Source organism: Rhinolophus ferrumequinum, chromosome 25, assembly GCF_004115265.2.
Source record: "Rhinolophus ferrumequinum isolate MPI-CBG mRhiFer1 chromosome 25, mRhiFer1_v1.p, whole genome shotgun sequence".
Lineage (NCBI taxonomy): Eukaryota > Metazoa > Chordata > Mammalia > Chiroptera > Rhinolophidae > Rhinolophus > Rhinolophus ferrumequinum.
In genome coordinates, this window is record NC_046308.1 from 13,066,039 (window position 1) to 13,081,799 (window position 15,761).

Sequence of the window (15,761 nt, forward strand, 5' to 3'; positions counted from 1 at the left end):
AAACCAACGGGCAACAGGCAACCTGTTTGAAGCAAATCAAACCAACAGGCAACCAAGATCCAATCCAGTATCATGAACTAAAGGGTAAAGAATGGTTGCAAGCTCGACTCCACATTTAAAGCCCAGGCCCGGGTTTAAATCCCAGCCCTGCCATTTATTAGTTATAGAACTTGGGCAAGTGGGCCCTCTGTGCCTGTTCTGTCATCTGTAAAATAGGTACTTGTGATAATCATAAAACCTGCACCTCATATGGCCCACCTGATTCAAGGAAACAATGTGTGTAAGGTGCCCAGCACAGGGCCTGCATATAGTAAGTGCTCAGTAAATATTACAGAAAGAGTTCAGTAAACACTGAAAAAAGAAAAGTGTTCTACAGATGCCTGTTATTACGAATGGAGGCACTGAGATCAGGACAACCCAGGGAAGGGCTGGAAGGAGAGTGAAGCCTAGAGGAAGGTTTTCCAACATCTCTGACCTTGGAACAAGGTAAGGGCCCCAGGGAAGCTTTGGAGAGTCAGCACACTCCCTGCGGGATGACGAAGGGGAGGAAGAGTTTTGCTCAGCACCTCCGCGGTAACTCTGGCCTTCCATCGGCCCCTCCGACCTCACCAATGCCAGGCCATCACTGGGGAAGCTGGAAGAAAGGAAGACTGAGATGCTCCCTCGGAAGACCTCAAAACCACAGCCTCCAGCAGCCCAAACCTTTCCCCACAGAGCTGTGGCTGCCCGGGCAGCAGACAGCTTGGCACAGCACCACAGAAAGGGCACCTGCTAAGACTCAGACACTCCAAGGTTTGAATCCCAGCTCTGCCCCTCACTAGTGTACAGCCCAGGAGACATAGAGCCCACATCACTCCAGGAGTGCCTCTGCCACAGGCCCAGCAGCTGGGTGCCCTGACCCTGGCCCAATACACAGAGGCACCACAGACAGGCAAGTCCAAAGTCCAGCCTTTCCATGGAAACAGGGAGGCTCCATAGCCCAGAATGCCCCAGGCAACTCCCCTGCTCCCTCCAATACCCCCAAAGACAACGAGGCACTGTTTTCCAGAGGGTCAAGACTGCTGAGAAGCTGAAAGAAGACATGTCCAAATTCCAGCTGCAACAGGACATTGCCAACAGCTGGCTGTTTCCTCTGGGTGAGATGGGGAAGGCAAAACTATCAAAGCCTGAAGTGGACCCACACCCTCTGCTGAGGCCATTCCCACGGCAGAAATTTTCAAGGTAACTAGAAATTACTCAACAGGCCTCATGGCTCATCCCCCTGGTTAGTCACTAATCACTTAACCGCGTTTCCCTGAAAATAAGACCTAGCCAAACCATTAGCTCTAATGCGTCTTTTGGAGCAAAAATTAATATAAGACCCGGTATTATATTATATTATATCATATTATATTATATTACATTACATTATATTACATTATATTATATATTATATAAGACCCGGTCTTATATTACAGTAAAGTAAGACCAGGTCTCATATTAATTTTTGCTCCAAAAGACGCATTAGAGCTGACGGTCCAGCTAGGTCTTATTTTCGGGAAAACACGGTACTACCTTGTTATGATTAAGATGACCAAATCTGGAATTAGATCAGTCTGAGTTCCAATCCCAGCTCCCCCAGTGAACTTCCCAGAGCTCAGATTTCTGCAGCTATAAAGCTGAGATAAAACACCTCCCTCTCGGAATGACCGTGATGAAACGCATAAAGCGCTGAGTCCGGTGCCTGTCTCCCATCGAGCAGGAGTGATCATTATTGGACCACAGCTGTGGTCACGGGCCCCCCCAAGTGCACTAGGAACCAGAACGAGGGGAAAGCAAGGAGCTGGGTCAGAAAACGTAATCAGAGTGCATCTCAGTGTTGTGGGAACTCTGTCCAGGAAACTCCGGCCAGAACTCGAACAGGGCAAACTCCCGGCCAAACCATCGTCTAAACAGTAATGAGAAAAGCCACCAGCAGCCACCCCGCAGCACAAAGCAGAGAGAACACACAGGGAAGGGCTGTGTTTATGTTTTTCTGCCCAAAGAGCTATAAATTTGTAACTTATTAAATAGCACATGGTGAGTCTGTCCCTAGCTATGGGGAGGAAAGTGTTCTCCGATTTTTTTTAGACCAGGAAACAAAGTCACAGCGGAGACTCTTGCCCCCTCTGGCCTTGCCACAGGACAGACTGTAAGCTCTCCCTGGTTTCAGGGACTGAGAGGTTCACAGCTGAGCGCACTCAGGAGAAAAATAAAAACAAGTGGGCTGGCCTTTGTGTCTCCCCTAACTAAGGAAAACAGCTGACGGGCACGGTGCTGAGCAGTCGGCCAGACAGCTGATGGGGCCTGGGCACACAGGCAAATTCCCCTCCCCTCCTGCACGCCCCATTCCTCCCACCCCAGGCTCCGGTCAGCCAGGCCAGCCAGGCGTGGCTGGCCCCCTGGGAGCTTAGGCCAAGGAAGTTGGGCAGCCAGGATCCAAACAACTGGGGAGCCTGGGGTGGAAGGCGGCAGAAGTTACAGGTGGCAGCCATCGCCCTGCTGCGACCTCTCCTTCACATGAGGCTTGCCCCCTCCTCAGGAAGAAAGGCCTCTTGGTACACAAGAGCTGCACATCTAGGAGCTAGGGACTGGGCTTCTAGTCCTGGTTTTGTCATTTTGTGGCTGTGCAGCCTTGGGCAAGTGAATCAACCTCTCTTGGTCTCAGTTTCTCAATTTGTAAAAGGCGCGTAGTAAACGACAGCAGTGGCCCTAAGGGGCTCTTATAAAGGGTGGCTGTGAGAACTGGACAAGTTGAGGTACGGGGAAGTATTGCATAAACAGCAAATTTCAAATCTTACAATCCCCTCTGCCACTACACTCTCTTTCCTTTCAGAGACTAACTCAGTTTCCTGGCCCTAAATGGAAGATTGTCAGAAGGCAGGAATTCAGGACTTCAACTGCAAAAGCTACAAAGACTTTCTCAGTCCTGCACACAGCACAGGGACTGTGCAGAAGCAACAGAACCACATCAACATTTGAGAAACTGTAACTCTGCTCCTCAGTTCCCACTGGGAAAGCCTTGAGACTTTCAGATCCTGATTTTAAAAATAACCCCCAAACCTCCTTTAAGCTTAGTTATTTTTATGTGAAAAAAAAATACCTGCCTGGAAGCCATGCCAACCTTGAATGTGTTGGAAAATGGGTGCCAAACCTGACCCAAAGGTATAACTATGCTTGGCAGCCATCACACTCTGCGAAACAGGCAGGACTGTACACCATCCCCAGCTCCAGGATCTCTTGGAAGTGGGGGGCTGGTCCCAGAAGGAAGCTGCCAGGAAGCAGTAAAACCCCAGCCCTCCTCCCTCTCCTCCTGGAAGTCCATTGCCTACAAATAGCCAGTCTTAACTTAGGGCCCTGTGTGCTTAGGGGAGGCTGGTCAGTTCTGTCTGATGAATCCCCTCCTCAGAGCCTGGGACAGAGAAAACATCAATGATCACATAAGCCACCCACAGTCCAGAGAGGGAAGACAAGGCTCCTACAGAGAAGAAACTTTCCCCCCTCTTTACCTCCCCAGCTCAGAGGCCCTCCAGCTACAGGCGTGAAAGGGGAGGGAGAGTGAATCCTCCCACTGCAGGGTTCACGCCACTCAAGGCATTCCTAGAACCCTGGCACCAACCCCCTTGGGTTTAGTGTCTGGTTCCAGGAGACACTTTCCCCTGCCCTTACACCAAATCGACTGGACTGAAAAGAGTAGTTTTGGAGCTCCAATAACATGAAAACAGTAAAACTCTGTTCTGGGCATCCTGTCCTGCTTTCCTGTGTGGCTTCCAGCAGGGTCTGATGCTAGAGGGGGTGGGAGGACTCTGCCAGCCAGGACAAGTTCAAAGATGGCCATAACTTGGGGCCCACTTCCCTCCTTATTCCCCTGGCATTTTACCAGTCTGGGAGTGGGAAAAGGATCATGTCTCCCCTAGGCTACTCTTCTAGGATTAGGCTGGTCTAGGATATGAAAGGGGAGAGGCTGGTCCACAGAGGGGAGAGGGCAGTCAGTGAAATGGAGTGACCAGTCCATGACACAGGGTGACCAGACCTGAAACAGGGGATTAGTGGGGCACATGGGAAACTTGTCTTTGTATGAGGTGTGGTCATCAGAGGCTCATCTCTAACTTGTGAATTTGACTAGTGACATGAAAGGGGTGGGTTCGGAGGAGCTATACCTGAAGTGGGATCGGTCCTCGAGGGCGTGGGAGCAGATCCTGGAATTGAGGGACCAGCCGTGAGATTAGGCAGCTGTTCCCCTAATCGGGCAGTCCCTGCGTGAGGTGGGGGTGGGGGAGCGTGTGTGAAGTAGGGTCCCGTAGGTAGAGAGGTGGTCTGGTCCAGGCACTGGGGATCTCGCCTCTGAAGCAGGCAGGGCGGGTCCCTAAGGTGCACGCTGGTCCCTGGGACTGGTCTGGGAGATGGGGGTGGGTCTCCGAGGTCTGGGGTCCGGAGGTGGGGCCGTCCCCGAGGCGGGGGGGTGGCGGCTGAGAGGACCGCAGCAGGGCCGGCCTGACCCAGGACTCAGGCCCAGCTTGGGATCCCGGCCCCGCGGAACCCCAGCCAGCAGGGACCGGTGCGGGGAGCCAGGCCACCGGGGGTGGGATCCCGCAGCACCCACCGCTCGCTCGCGCCCGCCCGGCCCGGGGCCGCGCGCCCCTCTCCGCCTCCTCCCTCGTCCCTCCGCTCACTCACCGAGGTCGTCCATGGCGGGACCGCAGGCGCCGGGAACCGGCTCGGCGTCGTGCTCGCTGCTTGTCCCGGGGCCGCTTCTCTCCGACCCGCAACTTTTCCACCGCGAGCCTTGGGCCGGAACGGAACGCGCCGCCACCGCGCGCGCCCGCGCCCGCCGCGCGCCCCGCCCCCGGCCGCCACCGCGAGCACGCGCGCCGCGCCCCGCCCGCAGTCGCCCCCGCGAGCATGCTGGCTCCGCCCCGTGCGCACACTAGCCCCGCCCCCCGCCGGCCCGCGAGCGCGCACCCAGCCTGGATGGTGGGCAACGCTGGGCGGGGCGGCGGCGCCCCCTCTTGGCCGAGCCAGCAGGTGGGCGGCTCCCAGGTCTTCTGCCCTCCGGTCAGTCTTTCTGTCCGTCTCAAAGTCACATGCCTCACCGTGTGGCTGACAGATCCATCCGCCTGTCTTGGCATCTCACAGTCTGACCTGTGTCTGTCCATCATCAGTCACCCACTCATCACATGTCTGTCCACTGGAGAATCAGATTTGTCCACTTGTCTGTCTCCCAGTATGTCACCTCCCAGGAGGACCCTAAATCAATACCAAGCAAGGTCAGGAACCTTTGGAGGACTTTTCCTGGGGTCGCCCTCTGGGCCGATGGTAGTGCAGCTCGCCACAGCCCACCTTTGGGGCCAGATTCAATACTTTCCAGGCTATATGTCCCTTAATCTTTCACATGTCCATCCTCACCAGAGGGAGACTTTTCCAAAACTCCTCTTGAAGCAGAGGAGACCCCATCTCACACATTAAAGGAAAAACTATAGGGTGGATATACCCAGAGCCTGCTTCCGTGGGCTCAGAAATCAGATAATCATAACAGCTGCCATTTATTATTATATTGAGTTCCAGATACTATGTAACTACAGTATGTTATCTAAATTCTATAGAAGTAGTTATTACTACCAGCCCTTCCTCACACTTTGGAATGGGCAATGGTAGTTTGTCGATTTTATATAAAAATGCCCTTTAAGCACAATTTCAAAGCTCCCCTTCCCACAAGAATCCAGCCCCCAAGGCCCCCCTGGGTCAGGCCAGGTCCTCCAGGAAGCAGATGCTGTGATAGGTGGCCTGTGAAAGAGAAAGGGGAAGAAACAAGATAGAGCAAGGAGAGGCACAGATCTGACAAAGATAGGCCAACCCAACCGGGAGCCCCAGGACAAAAACCCATTAGAGGAGTCCTCATTGGGCAGAAGTGTCCAGGCCCCAATTCCCCACCATGTTCAGCCATCGGCTGGGGATGCCCAGGAAGTGTGTGACCTGGCCCGAAAGGCCTTACATCTGGAAGTTGTCATTCCTCAAGCTGGATAACAAGCTCTCTTTCAAAAGTGGAACCAAGCAGTTCATCTCCGTGGCTGCCACATCCTCCTAAATTAAAATTCAAGAGCTAAGACTGCTCCCCAACTAGGCACTCTATCTCATGCCATTTCAACAACTTTCATGTATCTCTATTTTGTAGGCATTCAAAACAGTACCTCTGTTTTGTAGGAGTAGGCACTCCTCACTGCTACAATTTCCATTTAGTGGTGGGATTATCTGATTAATCTCTCTCTCCCTACCATACTAAAAGCATGTAGAGGTAGAAACCATGTCCACTTATGTCCACCACATAGCCATACTTAGTATGTGGCACATAGTAGGTACTCAATATATATCTGCTAGATGACTGGCAGGCATTGTGCCTGACACTTGGAACACAGCAAACCACAGTCCCTTTCCTCAGAAAGTTCACAGTTTAATAGAAGAAGCAGAAGATTAAGCTGTGAGATCAGTCATTCATCCACTCAATGATGAGATATTTAATGGTGCTCACTCTGTACAGACCTTCTGCTGGGGCTGGAGATACAATGATGAATACGACTGATATGGTGCCTGCCTTCTTGGGGTCTATAGTCCAAAGGGACAGGCAGAAGAGCAAACAGACCAGTATGAAGGATGAATAGCCTCACACCATTCCCAGCTGCCTGGAACAGCATATGCAAAATCCTCTAGGCAAGACAGAGACCATGGAGCATTGGAAGCACCAAAAAGAAATTGCAGCGTGGAATACAAAGTGAGGAATGATAACGGGAGGACAGAGGGTTTTGCAGGGGCACCTGTCCTACATCAGACACTGGGCTAAAGCTGGGAGAAGCAGAAAGAAGAATCCACAAATAGTCAAATCCGTGTTAGGCCCTGGAGTTTCTGGGATGAACAATATGCTAATGCTGTAATGCAGGATGATATTACAATGGGGATGCAATGTCACGTTTCCTCTAGAGGAGGTCAAATGAATTCTCAATTGATAACAGCTACTCTCAATATAAAGAAGAGGCTCTGGGCTGGGTGCTTGCCATGCTTTTTTGCATTTACTCCTGACCACAAGACTAGGAGATGGCCACTATCATCCCCTTTTCCAGTTGAAAAAGTTGAGATCAGAGAGAGACTGAGCTATCTAAGGTCTCAGAGCTCGTAAGTAGGGAAATTGGGATTTGAACCTGGGGAGGTGTATGCTGAGGCCTGTGCAGGAAGCCTGCCAGGTGACGTTGCTACTCCTTAGACCCATCCCAGGGCACGTACTTGTTCACTTTTCAAAGGTCTCAAACCTTTCTTTTTCAAAGCAATGTTCGCTGGAGGGGAAACTGAGACACCAACTGAGCAGGGGATTTTGCCCCGGGGGGTGGAGTTCTAAAGAGAACAGAGGCTTCAGAGTTCAGTGCTGGTGACCTTGAACATTCAGGCCCCTACTTGGGATTTCCTCATGTACCTATATAGCCCCTAAACTCCATTTTCTCCCCTTCTTCCTCCACCCCTCTGGGACTCCTATCCCCATCAGACTTGGTTGACTCAATCCAGGTTTTCGCGTCTTCCTAAAGATTAGTTGACATTGATGGGGCAGGTAGACAGCCCTGTCAAAACTGAATTCAGGGTCCCCATGGTGAGGAAACATCCCCCAAGAAAGCAGATCCACTGAGAGAATCACTCCATGGCCAAAGGCACGGAGACCCATCTAGTCCATGGAATGTCTATCTTTTCACATGTGCTGTTCCTTCTGCCTGGATGGTTCTGGATGCCTCTTCCTGTCCCAGCCCCCGGGCACCTCTGCTCAGTAGTGTGCCTTAGAGGTTAAGTGCAGAGACTATAGGACTGACTCCACCTATAGGTTCACTCCACTATAGGTTTGAGTCCCAGCTATGTTCCTGTTGGCGATGAGTCTCGGGCCAGTTATTCTCTGTGCCTCAGTTTCCTCCTCTGCAGAAAAAAGATTAATAATAGCTACCTCTCAGGGTCATCATAGGATGACCCCTAGAAACAAAATGCAAATTACATACGTAATTTAAAATTTTCTAGTCGCTCCTTAAAAAGGTAAAAAAAGAAACAGAAAAAATTAATCTTAATATATTTTATGTAATCCCAAATATCCTAAATGTTATCATTTCAACATGTCATCAATATAAAAAATATCAATGGGATCGCTCACTTTTTTTCGTACCAAGTCTTTGAAATCTGGTACGTATTTTACACTTATAACACATCTCAGTTTGACCAGCCACATTCCAAATGCTCAGTAGCCACATGTGGTTAGTGGCTACCACACTGGCTACCACACAGCATAGCTTTAAATGTTATCTGTCCTCATTACTTTTTGGAATTTCAATCTAAAAGCCATTTGCTCAGAAAACCATTTCCTCACCTGCTAGACTGTCAGGGCTCCTGCATATGAAGATATTTATTTAGCGCCCTGGAAGCACTCATCATAATTATAATTAAATAACTTTTATGCATTCATTGTTTGCCCCCGTCCATCTCCTATTAAACTCTAGACTTAAGGAAGGCAGAAACCACATCTGTCTTATTCACTGTTCTACCCCAGTGCCTGGCACAGGGCCGAAGACACAGTAGGTACTCAATAAAAATATGCTGTGTGAATAACATTTATTAAATACCACTTAAAGAAATAAGCTTAGCACTGCACTAACTGTTGTTGGGAAGAAAGAGGAGATTAAAGGAGGAAAAAAAGATTTAGGAGAATAAATTCCAGAACTTACAATATAGATGTGGAAATTTTTTTTACAAAAGCAATAGTTATTCATTGTCGGAAGAAATTTAGAAAAAAAGTAAGATAAATTAAGAGGTGAAAATTAAAAGTATCCATAATCCAAAAAAAATTAATGACCAGTGGTACAATCTTCTAGGCCATTCTTTTACACACATATACTCATATAAATATCTATACCACATATATAAAATGTTTAAATATGCATTTTTATATTTCTGTGCACTGCTTTGAAACCTGCTTTTTTTTTTTTCACTAAACACTATTTTGTGAACATCTTTTTATGGCATTCAATATTCTTCTAAAACATCATTTCTTTGGGCGAAATAGCATTCCAGGATAACTGTACCAGCATTTACTTAACCAGTTCCCTGGCTAAATTCAGTTATTTCCAACTTTTCACTATAATTAGCAATGCTGAGAAGAAGTTCCTTATAGCTAAATCTTGGATACATCCTCAATTATTTCCTAAGATGGATTCCTAGAAGTGGAAGTGCTGTATTAGAGGTTATGTGCACTATTGTTAGTCCTTTTGCTGGGTGCTGACGAAGTGCTTTCCATAACAACTGCATCTAGATAAATAGACAATATATTTCATGTGCACCAACTCACACACAATACTTTAGGGTGACCCCATGAAGAATTCCCCCAAATGTGGTACAAGTGCCACCAATGCAATGAGAGATGTGTAAATGGTACATGGACAAAGATTTCTTATTTTAATAGTTATGTATTTATGCATATTAGAAAAATAACTAACTAGCACATAAAACCAATATAGTTCAGGATGAGACTAAGTTTTAAAAATTGGGTCATTGACATGAAAATATTAAGTAAGTTACAGCACAGTGGGTTCTCACTTACAGCAAAAATCATCACTGGAATTTGAGAGCTTCTGATGTGTGATCACTCCCCAAAAGTATTGTGTAATTGAAGAAGTTAAGCTGGAGCAGAGACACACTCAGGAAAAAACAACTTTATTGAGGCATAATTTAAAGCCAGTAAAATGCACCCATTCAAGCAGACTAGTTTGATGAGCTTGGACAGATATTTACACCCATGTAACGACCACATCAATTAAGATACAGAACATTCCATCACTCCCTCGTGCCCCTTGCAGTTGACCCCCCTCCACTTTTGGATCTAGGTAACCAGTGATTTGCTGTCACTATAGATTAGTTTATATTTTCTATAATGCATTTATATAAATGGAATGATACAGTATGTATTTTCTTTTCTTTTTTTTTAGATTGTGGGAGGTCTGGCTTCTTTGACTCAATGTGTTCTTGAGATTTATCCAGGTTGTTGTATCAAGAGTTTGCTCCTTTTCTTTTTCTTATTTTTTTAACTTTTTTTTTTTTTTTTTTTAGGGAATATTGGGGAACAGTGTGTTTTTCCAGGACCCATCAGCTCCATGTCAAGTCGTTGTTTTCAATCTAGTTGTGGGGGGGCACAGCTCAGTTCCAAATCAAATCGTTGTTTTCAGTCTTGTTGTGGAGGGTGCAGCTCACTGGCCCATGTGGGAATTGAACCGACGACCTTGGTGTTATGAGCACTGCGCTCTAATCACTGAGCAAACCAGCCACCCGAGTTTGCTCCTTTTCCTGGCTGAGTGGTACTCCATTGTGTGGATATGGCACCGTTGGTTTCTCCATTGTCCTGTTGATAGGTTGTTTCTCTCGTTTGGGCCTCTATGGATGAAGCTGCCATGAACATTCGTATAGAAGTCTTTGTGTGGACATATGTTTTCATTTCTCTTCCATACATTCCTAGGACGGTAACGGCAGGGTCACAGCCTAATGTTTTTAAAATGTGTATTAAGTATCATCCTCATTCCTCTGCTGAACCATTCCAGTGGTTTCCTATTCCCCTTGGAATAAAATCCAAACTCTTCACCAGGGTCTCCGAGGATATACCTTGGATCTTGTCTTCTACCAGTCTCCCCTGCTCATTATACTCCAGTTCTGTCCCTGGCCTCTGTTCTGTCCCTCATTCATAACAAGCTAGTTCTGACTTTGGAGACTTGCAGGTATGAGCCCCTTTCTGGAACGTTCTTCCCAGATCTTGTCATGGCTGTTCCTGCTCATCATTGAGGTCTCAGTTCACATGTCACCTCTGTGGTTCCTGAACATTTTAACTAAAGTCTCTCCATCCCCGTTAGACCCCATCCTCTTATCCTGGTTTACTTTATTTACTTTCAACTTCTGACTTTATGTTCTGTATTTATTTGTTTACCTGTTTATTATTTGTCTCTCCCTCCCCCGTGAAAATGTCAGCACTCTGAGGTGAGGGATTGTGCCTATCTTGTTCACCAGTGTCTAGAATAGAGGATGCTCCATTCTAGCTGCGGACACCAAGGTACAAAGAGCTGAGTGGACTGGGTCATGGAGTTAGTTGCAGGATCAGGTGGAGAACCCCAATATCCTGGCACCCAGCCCAATCCTTTCTCTAACACAGGCCATTCACAGAGCTTTCCAGGATGACAACAAGATTCGAGTACAGGGTTCTTAGCAGAGGTGCTGTTTTTAAGAGCAAAGGACTAGAAAAAACCCAAAAGTCCATCAGTAGGGAATTGATTAAATAAATTGCATGCAGTCCTACAATGGAAAACTATGTAGCCACAGAAGACATCGAGGAAGCTCATTATGTACTGGTATGAAACAGTCCCCAAGATCTAAAAAAAATAAAACTGAACAGTGTGTGTAACATGTGCATCTTTGCGGAGAAAGTAGGAAACAATATATTTGTTTATAAGATGGTTATACATGCTGGAACATCTCTGGAAGAATAAGTAAACACTAGTGTCACCTGGCAGGGAGTGGGAGTGGGGGAATGGGGTGGCTGGGGGTCAGGAGTGGGAAGAAGATTTCACTAAATATCCTTTGGAATCTTTGGAATTTCGAATCATATATGCAAGTTTACCTATTCCCAGAATGCATTAATATTTTCAAAACCAAATACAACTGCATTAGAAAACTGACACTGCAAACATTAACATAAAAATCAACTGCTTAAGAGTGATTCGAATGAGGCTTGGAAAACGTTTCCTGGAAAAGAGCTAACTCTGACCTGATTTTTGGAGAATGGGAAGCAGTGGGAAGGGCATTCCAGAAGGAGTTCAGAAAAGTATGCAGAGGGCCCCAGAATAGGGGCAGCCAAGACTGAAAGGCTGTGCTTGTCTCAAGGATGAACCAGGTGACCCAGAGAGTGGGTCCTAGCAGGCTCTCAAGTCCTCTGGGGGCAACCCTTTAAGGTCCAGGAGTCCTAAGGCAGACAAGGGTTCAAATCCCAGCTCTGCCACCTGCCAACCATGCAGCCTTGGGCATGATACTTCATCTCCCTGAACCTCCGTTTCTCTTCAGCACAATGGGCCTGAAGTTCTGCAGGTTTGATTAGCTGGGTGCTTTGGGGTAAGTGTTTTAACCACTGAGCCTCAGTTGCCTGAATTATAAAATCTGGCTAATACAACATATATCTCCTAAAGTTGTTATGTGGATTCAACAACAACAAAATTGCAGGAAAAGCCCTGAGAAATTATAGCTATAATTATCACAGGAGAACCCAAGTGGGACTTTAGGGCTAGGAGAGAAAAGTACAGATTTGGGGATTTATCCAGTCACGAAGGGGTTGCAGAATCTAGGAAGTGAATATTATTAATCATATTAATAATTATCCATATAATTATTATTGGGAATATTTATTGTTTAACATATGGGTAGCACCATGTTATCTCATTTAATCCTCACAAAGAGTCATGGGGAGAGGGGTTATGCCTATTTTACAGGCCAGGAAACTGAGGCTCATAAAGTAACCTGCCCAAGGCCACACAGGTACGAAAGGGCAAGGTCAGGATTCAAACCCAGGACTGTCTGACTCCAGAATCCATATACTGGCTCATGAAGGGGAGTATAGGGGCGTGTCACAGCCCCTTGACAACTTCAAGCTCCCCAGCTGGCTTGAGCAGAGTGTCTTGAAAAGGCTTTGCTGCCTCTGAATCTGGGGGGAGAATACTGTCTGGGTCACTCACTGCCCTGCTTACACTCTTCATGATGCCAGAATAAAGCCCAGTGATTTTCCATGATCTTTGACCTCATTAGAGGACCCAGTGTAATGTGCCTTCTTCCCAACTCTCCCTTTCTCCTTTTGCAGCTCTAGTCAAAGGGAATGACTTCAAGTTCCTCCAAGAGGCCACATTCTCCTGGTTTGAGACCCCTGCAGGGGCCGTTACTCTTGCTGAAAAGTGTCCTGTCCTCTTTCTTCTGGTTAACTCCTTTCCTCCTTCAGTTCGCAGGTCAGCCACACCCTCCTCCAGGAAGCCTTCCCTGACTACCGCCTAGACGTGCATAATTGGTCCCACCACCCCCCCACTAAAGCATTTAACTCTTTATCAGGAACTATCAGAAGCACTTTTCCTCTATTATCTAATTTGACACCCACAAAATCTCTATGGCAGTGGGCCTCATCCTTGGTGGCACATTGGAATCACCTGGGAAGCTTTAAAATATGTTTTTTTGCTCAGAACTAACCTTTAGAAATTCTGATTCAGTTGGCCTGGAATGCAGCCTGGGCATCAGGATTTCAAAAATCTCCCTCAGGCTGTTCTGATGTACAGCTAGGGTGGAGACCCACTGGCTTCTAAGATAGATGTGATCCTGACACTCCTTTTACAGCCAGGGAAACTGAGGCACAGAGAAGTTCAGTAAGTGGCTTAGGGTCACGCAGTTAATGAATAGTAGAGTGAGGATTTGAACCCAGAAATTCTGGCTTCAGAACTACGCAAGAACAAAATCAATTGGCCTCAGTTAATTCCCCCACCGATGGAGAGCTGTGAGCCAGTCTCCTCTGAGACAGACACTGAGGGCCCCTCGGGCATGAGATATTTTTAACCTAGAGAAGCTAGGATTCTTGCAGACATCCTGTAGTGACTTGAACACTGAGAAAATTGTTTAGGGGCCAGAGGACCCTTTCCCAGCTGAAATATTCCTCAGTGTCCAGCCTTTCCGTCCCCTGGGGCCAGTGGGTCCAGGCTGGCTTGGGTGACAGGGTGGGAGGGTGGGTTAAGGGTTGGTTCCATCAGGGGCTGATATTTCCAAAGATATTCCCGTACACAGAGGAGGCGGAGAGGGTCAGGATTACCTCACCCAACCCAGCCCCTTCTCCCTGCTGTCTGCCTGGGAAGGAACTAGAGAACAAACAAGCGTTAGAACTGGATATGAGTTCACCCTCCTCCCTTTCCCCTCCCTAACCCGGGAGAGTTCCGTGAAAACTGCAGAGCACGTCCAAACATACACATCCAACATTCTCCAGATGCTCTTCTCTGTGGCTTTGCGGGCGAATACATTGGTACAGTGCTGGAGGAGGGAACCGCTAAAAATGCAAAATATGTATGGCCTTTGAGCAGGCAATCTCACCTATAGAAATTTCCCTTAGAAATACCCCGCAAGTAGGCAAAATTCCCCTGACTAGGCAAAGAAGCACATCCAAGGATGTTCATCGTAGCATTGCTTATAATTGTAAAAAAACGGGAAACAACCCAAATGCCCATCCATAGAGGATTGGTTAGCTGAAGTGGGATATATTTCGTACAGGAAGAGGGGAGCTGTGTATTGACATGGAAAATATGTCCTCGATATATTGTTTAGCAGAAAGAAAAAGGAAGTACTAGAACTGTACGTAGACTGTAATTCAATGTTTGTTCATAATTATGTTGACATATGAATAGAACAGTTTGGAGGAATAATCTCACCTACCTGTGGCTATCTCCTCTAGCAGTGGAAGTGGGATTATGATGAGGTTCTTTGTCACTGCTTCGTATGTATAATATTTGGATTTTATATACAAATGTGCTGTAATTTTGTAAGAAAAAAATTAGGTTGTGAAACAGAAAACAATACTATGTAAACATCCCATGGGTCTACTTTAAAATGGTTAATTTTATGTTATTTGAATTTTACTTCAATTAAAAAAAAAGAAGTCAGTGTAATCCAAACTACCCAGCCCAAGGAAGATTCCAGTAGAGCTAAAAGCAAAATATCACATGCATGTTTCATAAATTTTATGAAAACAAAAAATTGTTTTGCTTTCCTTAAGTTATTTATTCAACATTTCGATGGTTTTTCCAGGCTTTTCTTTCTTGTATTTGCTTACAAATGAGTCGTTATTTTACTTACTTGCTATTATAAATTCTAAGAAAATCACACACACACACACACACACACACACACACACACACACACACACACACACACAGGTCAGTGTTTGCCAGACCATCATCTGAACTTTCTGATCAATACAAAAGTTGCGGTGGGAGCAAGCTTCCATCTTCTATTTCCTCCAGCGCTGATCTGACACCCAGATTATCCATCTTGGCAAACAGATAAGGTGGAAAGAAATGGTTGGAGTGCATTTTCAGACCACGCTATCAAGGATATTTGTAGCTCCTGGAAATTTCAGCTTCTGGGGGGTACACATTGGAAACTTTCACAGTTCCTGTAATCAGTGTGGGACCTCCAGGATGCCCCTTTGAACAGTTTTCACTGATCCCCTCTTTCCACCACATTTCTGACACACTGGCTTATCAGGGGACTCTTCTTGACTTCCTGGGACCACAGGTCCTGATCACAGGCCTTGATTCCAGGAAACCTATCCTGGGTTCCAGAAAAGAAGTGACGTTGATTATCTTACTCAGCCATGATATCTTTTTTTTTTTTTTATAAGTATTGTTGGTATATAATCTTATCTTGGTTATATTAGTTTCAGGTGAACAATATGGTGATGCAACATTGTTATACTTTACACTAATTTCAGTAATCATCTGTCACCATGCAAATGTATTACAGTATTATTGACTAAGTTCCGCCTCCCCTTTTCACCCATCCCCTGTACCCCCTCCCTCAGCCATGATATCTTGATGCCTGATCAGGAAGTGAGTGGTTCAGGGAAGTGGTCGTGGAAACCAAAAGGCTTTTAGAATCAAATGGTTCCTATATCAAGG

At 46.6% G+C, this 15,761-nt stretch overlaps 1 protein-coding gene across 6 annotated transcripts in view; it reads right to left on the reverse strand.

Annotated features, from left to right (window-relative positions):
• Positions 1-4,862, reverse strand: part of PXN (paxillin) — a 44,040-nt gene extending 39,178 nt beyond the window's left edge. For 3 of the 6 annotated variants that reach the window (XM_033097702.1, XM_033097699.1, XM_033097696.1), the window contains exons 1-2: positions 4,696-4,862; positions 4,179-4,217 (exon numbers count right to left, since the gene is read on the reverse strand). In XM_033097702.1, coding sequence (XP_032953593.1) covers positions 4,179-4,217; positions 4,696-4,708 — 52 coding nt within the window. In that variant the 5' untranslated portion in view covers positions 4,709-4,862. The remainder of the gene's footprint in view (positions 1-4,178; positions 4,218-4,695) is intronic. The other 3 variants (XM_033097703.1, XM_033097701.1, XM_033097697.1) reach the window with 1 other exon arrangement.
• Positions 4,863-15,761: the final 10,899 nt, after the last annotated feature.